We start from the raw sequence: 16,826 nt of genomic DNA, 5'->3' as shown, positions 1-16,826 counted from the left end.
CTTCCTCTCCTCCACTGCTCCCTCAGAACACCTCTACATCTTGCGCTGCTAAGTACGCTTTCAACCGCCAAGCAGCCCAGTCCCAGACACACCCAAGATGGCTCCAACCACCTACCAGAGGAAACAGCTGAGCCACCACTCCAGCGATGCCGTCCTCTCGACTGCGGATATCCCCATTGGTCCAGCCAGAGAGCGCGAGACAACCCGAGAGTTCTGGCAGCCAATCGGGAGACGGCGCGCTTCGGCGCTGCCGCGTTGCCGACGGTACGCGCGCGGAAGTTCTGAGGCGTGGACCCAGTGGGTGTGCAGCCAATGGGCTCCGGGCCAAGTGGTGGAAACCGTCAGTGTCCGACTCCTCCCATTTCGGGTTCGCGTTAGGTAGGCCTGGACGTTAGAGGTCCTCCGTCCCGGCTGAAGCGAGGCGGGACTGTTTTTGCTGAGGTGAGGTCTAGTAAATGGTGAAGTACTTCCCGGCCAGAGGGCACCTGGGGCCGTGAGGTCTCGGTGGCGTGCAGTGGGAGAGGAGTCCGACCCGCGGGGGAACCCAGCCTCGCCAACGGAGCGGGACGAGCGCAGCCCTCCGGTCTGGCGGGCGGCGTGGAAACCGCAGTCGAGCCGGTGTAACCGAGGCACGGCTGTGGTTGGCCCTCCCAACGGCTCTTTCGGCCCAGCACCCGGGAACGCGGCGGAGCTCTCGGCCGCGTGGATCCCAGCCCTTGTCACCTCCCTTCTTTCACCCACGTGCAGTCCCGGGCTGGAGAAGGGACTGCGGGCGCACTGAGTTCTCAACCCGCATTCCAGTCTCTTGTCACCCGATGCACATCTTCATGTGAGGTGATTCCTAAGCAGCTGGGGATCCTGAGGCTGTAAAAGGGGCTGCGGGGAGTGGACTGCAGTCCAAAATCCAGAAGCAGAATTTGATGGTTTAACCACTGACCCATTTCACAGGTAAGACCACACAAACCCTAAATAAGTAAAATCATTTACGCAAGATCACGGAGTTGAGGTCAGATCCTAAGAGCTCCTGACTCTCGTTAACCACGATCCAATAAGGAATTATCCCCAACAGGTAGTTAAATAAAATAAGGAACAGTATGTAATTGTGCTCTTCGGCAGGTGGAAACCTGCAGTGAGTTCTGCATGTGTTAATGAGGCGGTAGATTGGAATAATCAAAAAACGGGCTCAAAAACCAGGCTGCTTGGTTCCTTAGTTGTTCTCTGCCACTTAACAGTGTGGCAGCTTTAGCTTCCTTGTGAGAATAACGGGCATGCTAATTTATCCCACATGATTGTTAGGCACATTAATACGAACACGTGAAGTATTTAGAAGCCTGCCTGTCACATGGTTTATACGCAATAAATGTTCATTACTGTCATCACAATTAAAACATAACAGAGGAAATGGTCACAGTTTCCTAAGAGCCTATTTGTAAAAACGAAAAGGAACCATAAATTGAAGCGAAACAGACTATTTTTCTGCCAAAATGAAAAAGAAGGGGAAAAAATATGAGCAAATTTTAAAATCCTGTTACACTCTCAAATAACACTGGTTGTCTCTGGATGATGAGATTATGAGTGATTTAAATTTTCTTCTCTATGCTTTACTATATTTTGCAAATTTTCTTCAGTAAACATGTTTTAATTTTGTAGTTCAGTTACTTTTAAATTTTCAGAAGGTATGAACAACACTGGTGAGAGCTTTCTTTAAAACGAAGCTATTACTGAGTGTGCTTATATGCTACAGGTGGAAGTATAAATTGGTAGAACATTCCTGGAAGGCAGTTCGGCAGTATGCTCCAGAAGGCTTTAAAATGGACAGTCCCATTTTGAAAGTCATATACTTAATTTTTAAATTAGTGCATTTTTACATCCTCCTTTTATGAAATTAGAACCTTACAGATAAAGAGCACAATCCCTGAATTACCTACCCCCTTCTCCGCCCATTCCACACTCAAGACTGATGCAGAGCCTTCAAGTCCTTTTTTACACTCACATATTCTCTGTACGTGCATATATGCATTTGTAATTCTTAAAAATCGAAATGGTATCATACTATATAATTCTGTAATTTTATTCACTTGACAGTGTTTTTGCAGTGTAAACGTGTTGTCATTTTATAGCTTGTTATGTTATTTACAGCTTATTTCATTCACCTGCTCGATAGTATGCCAATGTATGACTGAATTGTTCTGTTAATGTAAAATATTTATCTTTGTCTCATTTATCGATTTTCATGTTAAATTATATTTTGCTTGATATGTACTATGTAGCGCATTTTATTTACCATTCTCCTCTTGATGGACATTAGGTTGTTCAGTTTTTCACCTTTCAAACAGTGCTGCAGGGATATCCTTGTATTTGTTTTGCTGAGCACATGTGCTGTTTCTCAAGAATATATACCTAAAAGTGGAATTGCTTGGTTTTAAGTTATGAACATTTTTAATTTTAATAGGTATTGCCAAATTTGCCTCCAAAATACTTCTACTAATTTACACATCCTACAAAGTAGTCTATGACAGTTCAATTTCCCTACAGTCTAGATCAACATGAGATACTATCTTTGTACTTTTTGTCCATCTGATGGATGAAAATTATACTCATTTAAAAATTTTTTTCATTCTCTGATTACCAGTAAAACTGCAGTATCTATTCATATGTTTATTGACCTATAATATATATGTTTCTATCATTTCTTTTTTAAAATTGCCCATTTTTCTATTGAATTATCTTTTTCTTAATGATTTGAGGAGTTCTTTATGCGTCCTGGTTACTGTGTATCCTGTATAATTTTTAAAAATTTCTTTAGAGTCTGTGGCTATGTCCACTTTTTGCTACCATTGTTAAAAAATGTTACAAGCATTTTCTCCCAACTCTTTGGTTGGCTTTTAACTTTAAGTTAAAATTTTAAGTTTGTTAGTTTCCAATTATTTATTCTACAGATAGATTTTTCTCTTCTTTACAATCTTTAGGTCTCTTTTTATTTTACTGTATTTCTCTAAGACTTCCAGTACCAAACTTCCATTGGTGGCAAGTGTCCCCATCTGGTGCCTGACTGTAACGAAAATGCTTCTGATGTTTCCTCATTGAGTATGATATTTACTTCTTTGTTTTTGTAGGTAGTCTTTATCGGGTTAAAGAAATTCTCCTTTATTCCTAGTTTGCAAGAGTTCCTCCTCTTCCCCCGCCTGCCCCAGAATAGTTGACTTTTATTGAAATTCTTTTGTGTGTCTTTCTGTATTTAAGATGATAGTTTTCCTCTATTTATCTGTTAATGTAGAAATTTACATTGAGTAACTTTACAATGCTAAACTTTTTGGGTATTCCTGGTATAAACCATACTTTGGTAACATACTTTTACTCTACTGCTGCATGTTTTTACTTACTATATTTGCTTCTATACCAAGAAGTGCGTTTGGCCTTGAGTTTCTTTTCTTATGCGTCAAGGTTACAGTAACCTCAAAAAAATGTTGAGTAGCCTCCCATATTTTTTCTGCTCTTGAACAGTTTGTATACTATGGAAATTATCCATTCCTTGAAAGTTTTGTAGAATTCATCTATGAAACTTTTTGGACCTGGTATACTGGGAGTGAGAGGTGGGGATGTGTGGCATGCAGCTCTGGTAAGATCTTTAATTGTTTTAATTTCCTTCGTACTTATCCCTCTAATTGTTTTTTTTTTTTCTTTTTTTCTTGAGCCTAATTGGTATTTAGTCAGTAAGTTCAGTTAGATATTCATGGTGAATTGTTCTGTCAGTGTAAAATAATTGTCTCTTTTATTGGTTTTTATATTAACTTCTATTTTGTTTGATATGAATGTTTCTTCTTGTATTTGCTGGTATGTCTTTTTTTCACATCCCTTCATTTCAACCTCTTGATGCCATTTTGTGAGATTTAAGTGGGTCTCTTATTTTAAAATATAGCTAGGTTTTGCTTGCAATTTAATCTGAGTTTGTCCTTTAATAAGTAAGACTTAACACATTCACCTTTTTTGTGATTATTAACATAATTGGCCTTTTTCTTGTCCTCTTATTTACCTTGCTTCCCATTGTATCTTTTATATCTTATATTTTTCCATTTCTCATTTTAATTGAGGTTTGCCCCAAGTTTTCTTTGTTCTGTTTTCTTTTTCATAGATTACTTTTACATTTTTTTCTAAAGATTTATTTATTATTTTTAAATTTTTGGCTGCGTCGGTCTTAGTTGCGGGACGCAGGCTCTTCGTTGTCCTGCGCGGGCTTCTTTAGCTGTGGCTTGTACGCTCCAGGGTGCGCGGGCTCTAGTTGAGGAGCGCGAGCTGAGTAGTTGTGGCGCACAGGCTTAGTTGCCCCGCGGCATGTGGGATCTTAGTTTTCTGACCAGGGATCGAACCCACGTCCCCTGTATTGTAAGGCGGATTCTTTACCACTGGACCACCAGGGAAGTCCCTACTTTTACATTTTTAACACAATTATTAAATTTATATTTTCCTAACAAAGTCTACATTTCGTTTGTATTGATATCCTCCCTACGAAGAACTTAGTATGCTTCTACTTTATTTTCTCAGATCTTGCAAGAATCCTCTTCCATCCCTCCTTCAAAAAAGAATATAAATTTCCTATGGTTATATCTTCTAGCATTTTGGTTTCATTTGTCATTAAAACCCATTTTTAATCTGTATTTATCTAGCATTAATGTGTTTTACTCATTTATTTGCACACTTTTGCTTCTTTTACCTCAGTACTTCCTTCTACGTTAGTTTTTATTCATGAAGTACTTCTTTATTTCTTTCAGAGTCTTTGAGTGTCTGTAAAAGCCTTCCCGCCCCCCCCCCCACCCACTATTGAAAGATACCTTGGCTGAAATAGTATTCTGGATTCAGACTTCTTTTCCCATAACATTTTGCATCTGGCATTTCTGATGAGAAGTCTGAGTACCAGTCTGATAAACATTCCTTTTAGATAATCTAGATTTTCTGAAAGTTTCTGAGACTTTGTCTTTCTTCTTGATATTCTGAAGTTTATCCATGGTTTGTCTAGTGGAATGTATTAAAAAGTTTATCTTGCTTGATACTCAATGGACCCTTACCTGCACTAGCCACATTAGTAGGCTAATGTGTTTTCCAGTTCTGAGAATTTTTTGGTCATTATTGCCTCTTCTTCATTCTAGTTATCCCTCCTTTTATTTCTTTGCTCTGTGTTCTGAGTGAATTACTCAACTCAGTCTCTCAGCTTACTAACTGGCTCTTCATCTGAGTCTATGCTATTATATCTATCTATTGAGTTTATTCAGTAACTGTTTTTATATCCAAGATAGCCAATTGGTTACTTTTTAAAATTGTATGTTTTTTCATAGATGAGGTTTCCTTCTTTAGCTCTTTGATATTAAATACAATATTTGCTTTAAAATTATTTTCAGGATGCTCTATTAATTCTCCTCCTTAATATAAGTTCATCAGTTTGGTGGGCTTGTTAAGTCTCTTTCATGGTATAGCTTTCTTCATATGTTTGATGATTCTTGGTTGTGTGTTCATCTCCTCTGAGAGGATGTGCTCTTCCTTTTGCCGTGGTGATGTGTTTGTGGTTGGCATTATCTCTGCAACTTCCCATCTGTTTCCTTTCCCCAGAGAGGTCGTGCAGACTCAATCTATAGAGAATTCCCTTTTTGTTTTCAGCATGACTTTATATTTTTAATTACAAAAAAAATTACCATTTCTTCAGATTTGGTGTGGCAGTGGGAGAAGAATTTATATGTTGACTAACATCTTGAGACTAAAATTGCTGACCTCTTTTTGACCTTTTAGTTCTACCTCCAGGTGTATATCTTCAGGAAATAATCAGAGATATACATAAGATATATTCCAGCCTTATTTATTATACTGGAAAAATAGAAATAATCTAAATGTACATTATAGAGGTTTATTTATAGTACTAATTATTAACTTACTAAATTTTAATTATTGCAGTTCTTTAGTGTAATTTAATATATGGATTATTGACCAAAGTACATTATACAGCCACTTAAAAGTCATATTACAGGAAAACATTAATGACGAGAGAAAGTACAGGATATATTATCAATGAAAGATTATAAAAAATTATATATACTAAAATTCAAATTTTGTTTTAAAAGTATATATACTGAAAGAATAATAATAATTGCTAGCATTTATTGAGTCCTTTGTAATGTGCCAAGTATTATTCTAGGTTATTATGTCTTAACCTCACAACAATCTTTTGAGGTAGTTAGCATTATTATCCCCATTTAAAAAGTTTTATAAAATGGAGATAGTTTATATTAATTAACATATATTAAGTAGGTGATTCTTCATTTTTCTGTAATTTTCCTAATATTGATATTTTACATGTTTTTCCAGTTAATATGCATTCTTTTCTCATAATAGTTCATGCTGTTTTAAAAGGTAGCACTATTGTTATAACAATCTCTTTTTTCTTATATATTTTATTATTTACAAATATGCACCATTCCTTATTGTTTTCCTTACAGAATGTTTCATGCATTCATGGACCGAAAGATGGAGTTGGTTTTTATTTTTAAAATGATATTGTCAGTGATCTGATACGACTATAAGTATTCACTTGATGAAGATGCATGGACTTGTCATTAAGTTGGACTAGTGATCATTTCTGAAAGTTTCTTCAACCACAATTTCTATTTGAAAATTCAAGTATCAAAGAATATTTGGTTTAGAGTGGTATAATGATTCTCTGAGTACTGCAAATTTCATAGAGACCACAGTTGGATTCCAGTTATATTCTACAATCAAAGTGATTCAGTTCTTTGATAAAGTTAATTTTGAAGAATTTTGTTTGTAAACAACGCCAAAAGATGGGAGAAAAAAATGGTAGGTTGAAAAACCATTGTTAAACTTTATGTTTAAAAGTATATAGACTACTTAATGAAGCTGAATTGTGGAATTTTCAAGGTTTTTCTGTGCAAGTAACTTTTCTGAATTAGAAAGAATTAAGGATTTATAGGATTTACTCTCATGTAGCAACAATTTTGATTGTCTTTATAATTAGTTGTGTATCTGTAATGCTAAGTCAGTACCTTAATGTACTTTTAAAAAATACACTTTATTTTTTTTTAGAAAACTTACAGATTTACAGAAAAATTGATAGTACAGAGAGTTCCCATAGTCTCTGCACCCAGTTCTGCCTATGATTAAAATTTTATATTTGGCTGGTACATTTGTTACAATTAATGAACCATTATTGACCCATTATAATTAACTGAAGTCCATAGTTTATTCTTATTTCCTTACTTGATGTCTTTTTCTATTCCAGGATCCCATCCAGGATACATTACATTTACTTATGTCTCCTTAGGGTCCTTTTGCATATGACAGTTTCTCAGACTTCCCTTGTTTTTGTAAGATATTGTATCCAAGTGTTTTGTAAGATGCCCCTTTATTAGACTTATTGACTGATTTTTTTCTTTTCTCGCGATTAGACTTGGGTAGTGGATTTTGGGGAGAAAGACCATAGAGGTAAAGTGTCAGTTTTACGAAATGATATCAAGGGTGCATGTTACCAACATGATTTCTCACCTGTTGATGTTGAGCTAGATCACCTGGCTGACATAGTGTTAAGTGGCTTCTCCGCTGTAAATTACTACTCTTTTTTTTCTCCCTTTCTCTACTATACTCTTTGACAGGAATTCACTATGTGTAGCCCATACTTAAGGAACATGAATTTATGCTCCTCCTCTTTGAGAACAGAATATTTACATTAATTATTCAGAATTCTTCTGCAAGGGAGATTTGTCTCCTTTCCCCAGTATGTGTATTTATTCAATCATTTATTTACATCAGTATGGATTCATGGATACTTAGTTTATACTTTGGGTTATAATCCAGTACTGTTTTATTTTGTTCTTCAAATTGTCCCAGGATTAGGCATTTGGAGCTCTTTCAGTCAGCTTCCTGTCCCTTTGACATACCCCCATCAATGTAGGTGGTTTTTGTTTTGTTCTTTGTTTTTGGTTTTTAGCACTTACTTATTTTCTGGTACTATATGATGCTCCAGGCTCATCTTGTATATTTCCTGCCATAGTCCTAGAATGAGCCATTTCTTAAATGAGCCCTCCTGGTTCCTTTTATTGGAGAATGGTATTACAAACTAAGATCTGGGTAGTAGGTGTATTCATTTGTTATTGGGGTGTCTTGCTTCTGGCCCTCTCAGCTGACAGAGCAAGGTATATATAAATATAATTGTATATACACATATCTATAAATATTTCTATATGTAACCATCTGTATCTGTATTGAGCTAAACATGAGTTTATACTGATGTTTCTGGCTCTAATCCATTACCACATGGATTATTCTAGCTTACTCTCCTTGCTTATCTATAAATTCCCATTATCTGTTATCCATTTATTTAATTGCTCAATTCTAGTATATATGTATAGCAGTATCAGAAGTACTATAAACTTATTTTCAGGTATGACACCTCAGTGCTTGTGCAATTTCCTTTTGCCTATAGTTTTACAGAGTCCATTTATTTCCAAAGTTATTTAGGTCAGCACCTTTTCCACCTAGCCCTTCAGAGAGGTTGTGTATACATTCCTTCATGGGATCCCTGATCTCTTAAATGATATTTTAAAATTTGCATACATTAAGCTTCACTTTTTGTGCTTTCAAGTTCTGTAGGTTTTGACGAATGCATAATGTCATGCATACACCACTACAGTATCATACAGAATAGTTTCACCACCCTTTAACATACTTGTAATACAGGGATTGTTTACAGATTGTAGTACTGATTTCACTGGACAGTTATCTAGGCCAGCGGTTTCAAACTTTCTTTTGGTCTCAGGACTATTTTATACTCTTAAAAGTATTTAAAACCCCTAACAGCTTTTGTTTATGTGGATAATATCTATTCATATTTACTGTATTAGAAAACTGAGAAGCTTCAAAAATGGTAATTGGCTTATTTTTTTTTAAATAATAAACCCAACATGTTAACATAAATTACATTTTTGTGAGACATAACTATTTTCTGAAACGAAAATAATTAGTGAGAAAACCATTGTCTTATATTTTTACAAATCTCTTTAATAGTTGGCTTAATAGAAGAGAGATTCTCAGATCTGCTTCTGCATTCAGTCTGTTGTGATATGTTGCTTTGGTGTAAATGTATAAAGAAAATGAAGCTTCACACAGACAAGAAGTTGGAAAAAGGAAGTATATTTTAATAGCCTCTCAGATAATTGTGGATATTTTTCTTTGATACAACTACAAAACTCAACAAGTAGTCATTCCTTCAAGGTTAGTTGTAGTGTGGAATCTGAATTCATATCAGTGAGCTTTTTTTACACTATGTTACATTAAAAATCCATTGGTTTGTCTTGCACTTTGAGGGGTCTTTTACACATGTATGATTTTATAACATCATGCATTGGCCACTTGGAAAACATTGGTTCAATGAATTATGCAGATTTTTCCAAATGTTGACACATTTGATCATACAGTATTTAAAAATTACATTTGTTAATATTGCTACCAATCTCATCAAAAAGTGATTAGTTATTGAGAAGCTGTCAAGCTTACCATGGCAGATGCAAGTTTTCTAAATTTTCAATTTAAACTTGATAGCTTGAATTTATCATTAGCAACAAATGCTGTTAGTTTTGTCCTTCAAGTGATAGGCTCCCTTTATTCATGTTTGAGAAAATGTGTACCAAACACCCAAGTTGGAAAAAATCGTAATTTTTATTAGTGGTTCTTTTAAGGAAAAATGGTTTTCTATGAAAAAAAAAAAAAAAAACAGCTAGTTTAGCTTACAACTCAAACAATCTCCCTAGTGCTTTTCCGTGAAACAGCCATTGTACTGTGGTAATTATTTATGTTGCTTTATCAAGGACCTTCTTAAGTGAAATTGGTGGTAAATTATAACAATGACTTACTAGTAGTTTGGTGCAACTGCCTTGATTCACACTAAGGCTCCAACATTTTTATTCACCAGTGCTTTTGAACCATCAGCTAATGTCAGTATAGGGAAGAAAAAGGCAAATAATGTCTTGATATTACTATTAAAATGGCCTGACCTAGCGTATTGTCTGAAAGGATTTGGGAACTCCCAGGAGTTCATAGACTACACTTTGCTGATAACAGGCTCAAAGGTGTCCAGAGATTCTCTGGACCAATGCCCTGAAGCTCTTAAAGGGATGGATGGAGAAATATAGATATATACATATACACATACCTAGGTCATTATCGATGTATTTAGTAAGCACTCCATAAATATTCATCTAGTAAATGAACAGATAAGTGTGATTCATGAGCATTGCCTATCTACAAAGACTTTCTATCTCAAGTGAAATTGGAAGACATATAGTCTAACTATACGATTTACTTGTCTTCCTTCTTTACAAAGCTGCCATACCTCTTGCTTCATGATTATGTTCTTGCAATAAATAGTCCTATCTAGATAAGTAATGGAGCAAGCTTGGACAGACAGTAGAGTTATCAGATGGTATTCTTCATTTCTGGAAGCAAGTAGGGGCAATATTAGTATACTGATTTGATTTTCAGTTCCAGTACCTGCTGCTGTATTCCTTCTCAGTCTCCATGGTTCCTTTTTCTTGTACTAATCACTTACATGTTGATGTTCTACAGAAGACCCTCTTCTCATTCTACAAATTCTCTCTAACCACATCTATTCTGTGGCTTTAGCAAGAATTTGTGTGCTATTGACTCCAAAATTTGTATATCTGGACCAGATCTTACTCTGGGGCCTGTGTATCCAGTTTACTCACCCTGCTTGAATTTCTCACTTGTCTCTCTACCTTTACTCCCTATCACAGTGGATACCATTATTATACATATGGTTGCCTGAGTCAGAAATGTAGAAATCATTCTTGTCTCGTCCCTCTTCCCACTGCCACTTGAGTGATATTTTTAAGAAGCAAAATTAATAACATAATAAGATGCTTAAACCTCTTGAGTGGCTCCCCATAGCCTTCCATATAAAAATAAAGTTGCTTAGCATGGCACTCAAGGCCATGTCACAGCCCCTATCTGTCTCTAAAACATCATTTCTCATTTTGTCCTTTCACATTGCATTTTTTTCAGATGTTGAAACCTTTGTCTGAACTGTGCTATGGGGAAAAAGGAAAAGAGGCTTAGTCTTGTGTAGTACACATGAGGCCATTGGTTAGATGACTGCCAGGGAGAGTTGGGACTCTGAATCCTAAGTTTCTTTTGAAGAATCTCACTCCATTACCAACTTGGAGGTTCTGGGTTTAATTTTTAATATTACGGAAAATGTATTTTTTATAAACTTACTGCTCTGTCTGCTCATTAATCCTCCCAATGGCTTCTCAAGTGACCTTTCTACAGTGCAGTTATTGTTATGTTTCTCCTTTGCTTAAGGTCCTATTCATTTTAAACATTTTATACATTAATTTTATATATTTTATAAATAATTTGTGTTTAACATTTTAGGTATTTTTTGTTACTTTTAAACATAGTGTAAGATTTGACTTTTGCCAATTTATTTTAATTGCATTTCTCGTATTTCTGTTTTCGGCTTTGAAAGGATGATTTTGCTAGAAAATTTTTGATTAAGGTGTTAGCTTGCTGGGCATCTGAAATGTTGGTTTATCTATATAACTGTATCTATAAAAGCTTTAAACATTATTTTGCCTCCTGTAATTGTGAACAAAAAATGTTGCCTGCCATTTCAGTGAACAATGAATATTGCCTGCCATCAAGCCCTCATCCACTACATCCGCCCCCAACAGCACGCCCTGAGGGGAATTCAGAGTGTAGAAATACCGGATACTAGTCCTAGATAGTTAAGATGTGTGTCTGAGGAATAACTTCAATGAGCCCTAACTCTTGCATCTCCCCAGACACAGAAAAGCACTAAAATCATTAAACTGAGATGTCTGTCTTTTGTGATTAGCAGTAATCTTTTGATGTTTGACTACATGTTTTATTACCACCACCCCCCAGCCCCCACTTCCCCTGGCAAAAAACTTCTGTATATCCTGACTCCTCCCTTACCTCTTCGGAGCAGTTCCTCAGAGCTGTCTGAGAGGCTGCCTCCCAGGCTGTGGTACTCAGTAGTTTGCCAAATAAAACATAATGTGCAACTTGTAGGTTGTGCATTTTTCTTTCAGTCAACATAATTATTAAAAAGTTAATATCAAAGATAGTTTTTAAAGCATTATTGTTAGGCATTTAGTTATTTCAACAATTGTTGAGATGTTTCATTCTGAAACCCTCCACTTCCATACTCAGTGGAGGTTATGTCCTTGAAATTTTTTAAGTGAATATGTGTCTATAAATACACCCACTCCCACCCCTAGAATGAAGTCATTCCTTCTGTTTTCCAGTCAAGAAATAGTGTCACTACACAGAAAGAAAAATAAATTGTTTAGGCATTTAAAGTTAAAAAAAAAATAGTGTCACTAAAGTTTTCAACACATTTTTTTTTTAATTAGCAGAAATAAGTGAGATACCAGGTCATATTTTTTGCTTGTAGGTCATTGTAAAGAAACAGTGACCAAAATCTTTTTCTTCAAGGAAAGTAATAGGCCAATTAAATTTTGATTTTTATGTAGAAACCAAGTATATTCTTTTTTTTTTTTTTATAAAGCTTGTACACTGATACTTTTTTTTTTTTAATTTTATTTATTTATTTATTTATTTATTTTTGGCTGTGTTGGGTCTTCGTTTCTGTGCGAGGGCTTTCTCCAGCTGCGGCAAGCGGGGGTCACTCTTCATCGCGGTGCGCGGGCCTCTCACCATCGCGGCCTCTCTTGTTGTGGAGCACGGGCTCCAGACGCGCAGGCTCAGCAATTGTGGCTCACGGGCCCAGTTGCTCCGCGGCATGTGGGATCTTCCCAGACCAGGGCTCGAACCCGTGTCCCCTGCATCGGCAGGCAGACTCTCAACCACTGCGCCACCAGGGAAGCCCAAGAAACCAAGTATATTCTTAATAACATGTGCCTTAGGAAAATTATGTCTATTGAGTTCTTAGGCTATTCACTTATTTTTTCTTTAGGTGATGCAAAAACTTTCTGGATGGAGCTAGAAGATGATGGGAAAGTGGATTTCATATTTGAACAAGTGCAAAATGTGCTGCAGTCACTGAAACAAAAGATCAAAGATGGATCTGCCACAAATAAAGGTATGAAGCAATAAAAACGTTCAGTACATTTAATGCTGAATATTACCCACTGATAATATAGTATAATTCTGTTTCCAGTATTGCTGTTCGTTTTAAAAGTCAAATAACTTCTTTTGTTTTTTAAGAACCTAACATCAGTTCTACTTGCTTTGTGTGTGTGTGTGTGTGTGTGTGCCCCGCTTCTATAAAAACTTGTTTTTACCGTACTGTGGACATTTTGTAAAACTGGATGAAGCTGATTACTTTGAATAATAGCTGCTGAATTTATCTCTACTTATCTCAGGCTACCTTTTTCTCCCTCATTTTATCTTTTTTTTGGGGGTGTGAGGGGGGTGTACTGCAAAACTAATATCTGCTCATTGTAGAACATTTGGTACATATAGAAGAATGTAACAGAACTTATCTATTACCCAGTCATTCAGAGGCAACTTATTTTTTTCTAATATAAAAGTAAATATATAAATATATTTTGCCTGCTTTAAACAGAACTTGCCTTAGTAGTCTTCAGAAAGCAAACCTTGCGTTCTACATAGGCAGTCAGTTCAGTCAACCAAGTATATTTTCTGCTTCTTTGTCTTCAACCTAAGTGGTTGGAGAACATAGACTTTTATATGGAAATTTCCTTCATTCCATCAGAACGTATGATTTTCAAGCAAAATCTCCCCCGACTATCCTTTATTTTTCCCCAGGATATTCTTAATACTTTATGGATGTTCTTATGACATTAATCTATGATGTGCTTGTCCACAAAATTAATACTATTTTTCATTTTAATATTTCTTCTCATTCCTTCATGAATCAGATATATCTAGGTTTGAATCCAGTTCTACCACTTCCTAGCTTATTGACCTGGAATAAACAGCTTAACCACTAGGCCTTAATTTCTTTGTCTTTAATGTATTCAGTAGATAATCATAAGAACCTCTTAGAGGAGTTGTGAAGATTGAATGAGATAAAGTATGTAAATTGCCTAGTACAGTAGCTGACATCTTGAGTGAAGATGATACTGCTGCTGATTGTTTTCATTCTTTTTTCCTTTCCTTAACAGAATACATCCAAGCAATGATTCTAGTGAAGGAAGCAACTATAAATAATAATTCAGCTTTGATAAAGGGTATGTATATTTCTAATCCCAATCTAGAATATTCTCTGCTGTTTTCTTGCTTTGAAGCAAGCCAGCCTTAATTACGTCACGTTAACTGAAGACAGTTTAAAGTAAAACTGTAAGATCCATATATGGAAATCAGTTTCCCTAGTAAATGAAAAGTCCTACCCATCCAGAGATAGGAAATGCATACTCTACTAAACCTCTCCAGGAAGGAATGAACAAATGTATCTCTTCTTCAAAAACGCTTCTACTATAAGAAGGGCAAAAAGAATTCCAAGACTCCAAACCACTATAAACCTATTGATACTTTGTGTAAAGAACAATACTAAAAGGTACATTCTGGTATAGATAAATTGATGGAAATTTTTTTCATTTCTAGATTATTATTAGACCATGAGTCTAACAAATTTATTTTAGAAGTAATTGAACAAAGATAATGTACCAGGATTATAAAAAGAAAAATTGAAAAGTTATTTTAGATAAACAAGTCCTACTGTATAGCACAGGGAACTATATTCAGTATCCTATAATAAACCATAATGGAAAAGAATATGAAAAAGAATACGTGTGTGTGTATATATTTTTATATATATATATCTGAATCACTTTGCTGTACACCAGAAACTAACAGAACATTAGAGATCAACTATACGTCAATTAAAAATTTTTTTAATTAAAAAGCAAGTTATTTTATCAGAATCACTATCCTATAAATCTTACACTATCACTAATTTGCTAAAGTGTTGAGGAGGTACATTTACTAAATTTTAATTAATATTGGTAAATATTTTCAACAAATTGTAATTATTTTAACTGTCATAATTTGGAGCCATAAGGTTTTAAATCTCTGAAAAGCGGCTTAACATCATCAGTTTTTATTTATTTATGTATGTATTTATTTTTTGCTGTGCCGAGGCATGCGAGATCTTCGTTCCCTGACTAGGGATTGAACCCATGCCTCTGCAGTGGAAAAGAGGAGTCTTAACCACTGGACCGCCAGGGAAGTCCCAAGTTTATTTTAAAGAAAGCTTTTGTTATTCAAAAGTATTTTCAATTTCAGTAGCTAATGTACAGTTTTAGAAGAGTAGATTCTTTAAGAAAACAGTCTTTCTCTCAGTATCCTTCAATAGCACTTGGAATCAACACACCCTTAAGGGATTACATTTGCTTTGCAGGAGAGAAGCTTTTAAATGCAGGGGGTGGTAAGAGGAACTAATTCTAAACAATGTTGTTTCTTTTTTTCTTTCTGAAACAGTCTTTCCCACTAAAAGAAAGTAGGTTGGGTTTTTGTTTTGGTTCTTTTAAAGTAATGATTTCATCAGTAGAAATACTGAGTACTACAGTTTCATATTTTTATATAGTTCATCTGAAGTGTAACAAATTTATCAAAATAAAAGTGTATGTTTGCTAGTGGTAGAGCAATGTTTTAAAAGTAATTGGGGAGTTATGTAATTGACATTGCTAGCATATGTAGGGATTAAACACTTTCTAGTAATAAAGATTCATGTTAGTATTTATATTAAAAGGAATATTGAGACTGGGGGAAACAAAAGGACTTGGTGTTGAGGTCAAAACAAGCCATCCCAGATCCAGCCTGAATTCTCCAAACCACTAATTACCTTTAATTTTCTTTGATTGTGTATAATTCTGTAAATATCTGCTGTATCCCCATACGAAGAATTGGATACTGTTTTCTTGAAAGAAATTATTATTTCTCCTTTCTCCCCTTATCTAATGGTTAATATAAAATCTCCATGTTTTTTAGTAAATCTTATTTCTAACTATGCTTATATTTATTTGTTTTGTTCCTATTTGTTAATATGGCTTTATATGGCTCATTCAAAGAAATTAGCTGGGAAATTCTTAACTTGTTAAACTTATTTAATTTTTAATCAGTTATTATATTATTTACTCAGCTCTCTTCAACTATCAGATTTTAAATCTTTTTTCACCTGGATAACTGAAGAGGGTTATTTATGCTTTCTAATTAGCAAGGATGACCTTGGATTATAACTTAAACTATTCTTTTATTTACTTAAACTTTTTTTTTTCTTTTTAATAAGAGTGGTCTGCACTAAAGGACCAATGCAAGTTAATAATCTAAGGCAGGATGAGAATCACTTTTTTTCTTAAGGTCCACCACTGCATAGGAAAAAGCACAATTAAAAACAATTTTTTAAAACCAAAGAATATTCTACATATCCATTTTTTTCAAAATAAGAGCAGGAAATCTATAACTTTTTCATTAAATACATAGCTTATTTCTATAGTGGAGTCATGTTAGAAAGAATAGATGAAGTTGAAAAAGAAGAGACAAGAAATGAGATGAAATTAAGTGTGGAAAGATACAGGAGAAACTAAGAGAAATATGAAAATACAAATGGAAAGACAAAAAGAGGTACCCAAATACCTCCCTCTCTCCCCAAAAAATAGATAGTAATAGAATAATGAGAAAACAAAAGATACATAAACTTTCCATTTTGTGACCTTAATAGAGCCTTTAAGAGTTATGTTTTTTTGTAAAATACAAGCAGAAATAGGGATACTTAATGTTTCACTTTAAAGGTTGATTAAAAT

General features: G+C 35.0%; 2 protein-coding genes across 11 annotated transcripts in view; one reads left to right on the top strand and one right to left on the bottom strand.

Annotated features, from left to right (window-relative positions):
- The window catches only part of CAB39L (calcium binding protein 39 like), a 95,007-nt gene extending 94,791 nt beyond the window's left edge, over window positions 1–216 (bottom strand). For 2 of the 3 annotated variants that reach the window (XM_036831362.1, XM_036831360.1), the window contains exon 1: window positions 116–216. The gene's annotated coding sequence lies outside the window, so the exon portion shown is untranslated. The remainder of the gene's footprint in view (window positions 1–115) is intronic. The other variant, XM_036831363.1, reaches the window with a different exon arrangement.
- Window positions 217–252: 36 nt separating this feature from the next.
- SETDB2 (SET domain bifurcated histone lysine methyltransferase 2) overlaps window positions 253–16,826 on the top strand; it is a 44,743-nt gene continuing 28,169 nt past the window's right edge. For 2 of the 8 annotated variants that reach the window (XM_036831356.1, XM_036831348.1), the window contains exons 1-4: window positions 254–948; window positions 6,483–6,840; window positions 13,016–13,141; window positions 14,190–14,255. In XM_036831356.1, the coding sequence (XP_036687251.1) occupies window positions 6,825–6,840; window positions 13,016–13,141; window positions 14,190–14,255 (208 nt within the window). In that variant the 5' untranslated portion in view covers window positions 254–948; window positions 6,483–6,824. Of the gene's footprint in view, window positions 949–6,482; window positions 6,841–13,015; window positions 13,142–14,189; window positions 14,256–16,826 lie in introns of all 8 variants that reach the window. The other 6 variants (XM_036831357.1, XM_036831355.1, XM_036831354.1 and 3 more) reach the window with 5 other exon arrangements.

Source organism: Balaenoptera musculus, chromosome 18 (assembly GCF_009873245.2).
Source record: "Balaenoptera musculus isolate JJ_BM4_2016_0621 chromosome 18, mBalMus1.pri.v3, whole genome shotgun sequence".
In the NCBI taxonomy this organism is placed as follows: Eukaryota; Metazoa; Chordata; class Mammalia; order Artiodactyla; family Balaenopteridae; genus Balaenoptera; species Balaenoptera musculus.
The sequence above is the reverse complement of the archived record's forward strand: the minus strand, read 5'-3'. Positions and strand labels throughout refer to the sequence as shown.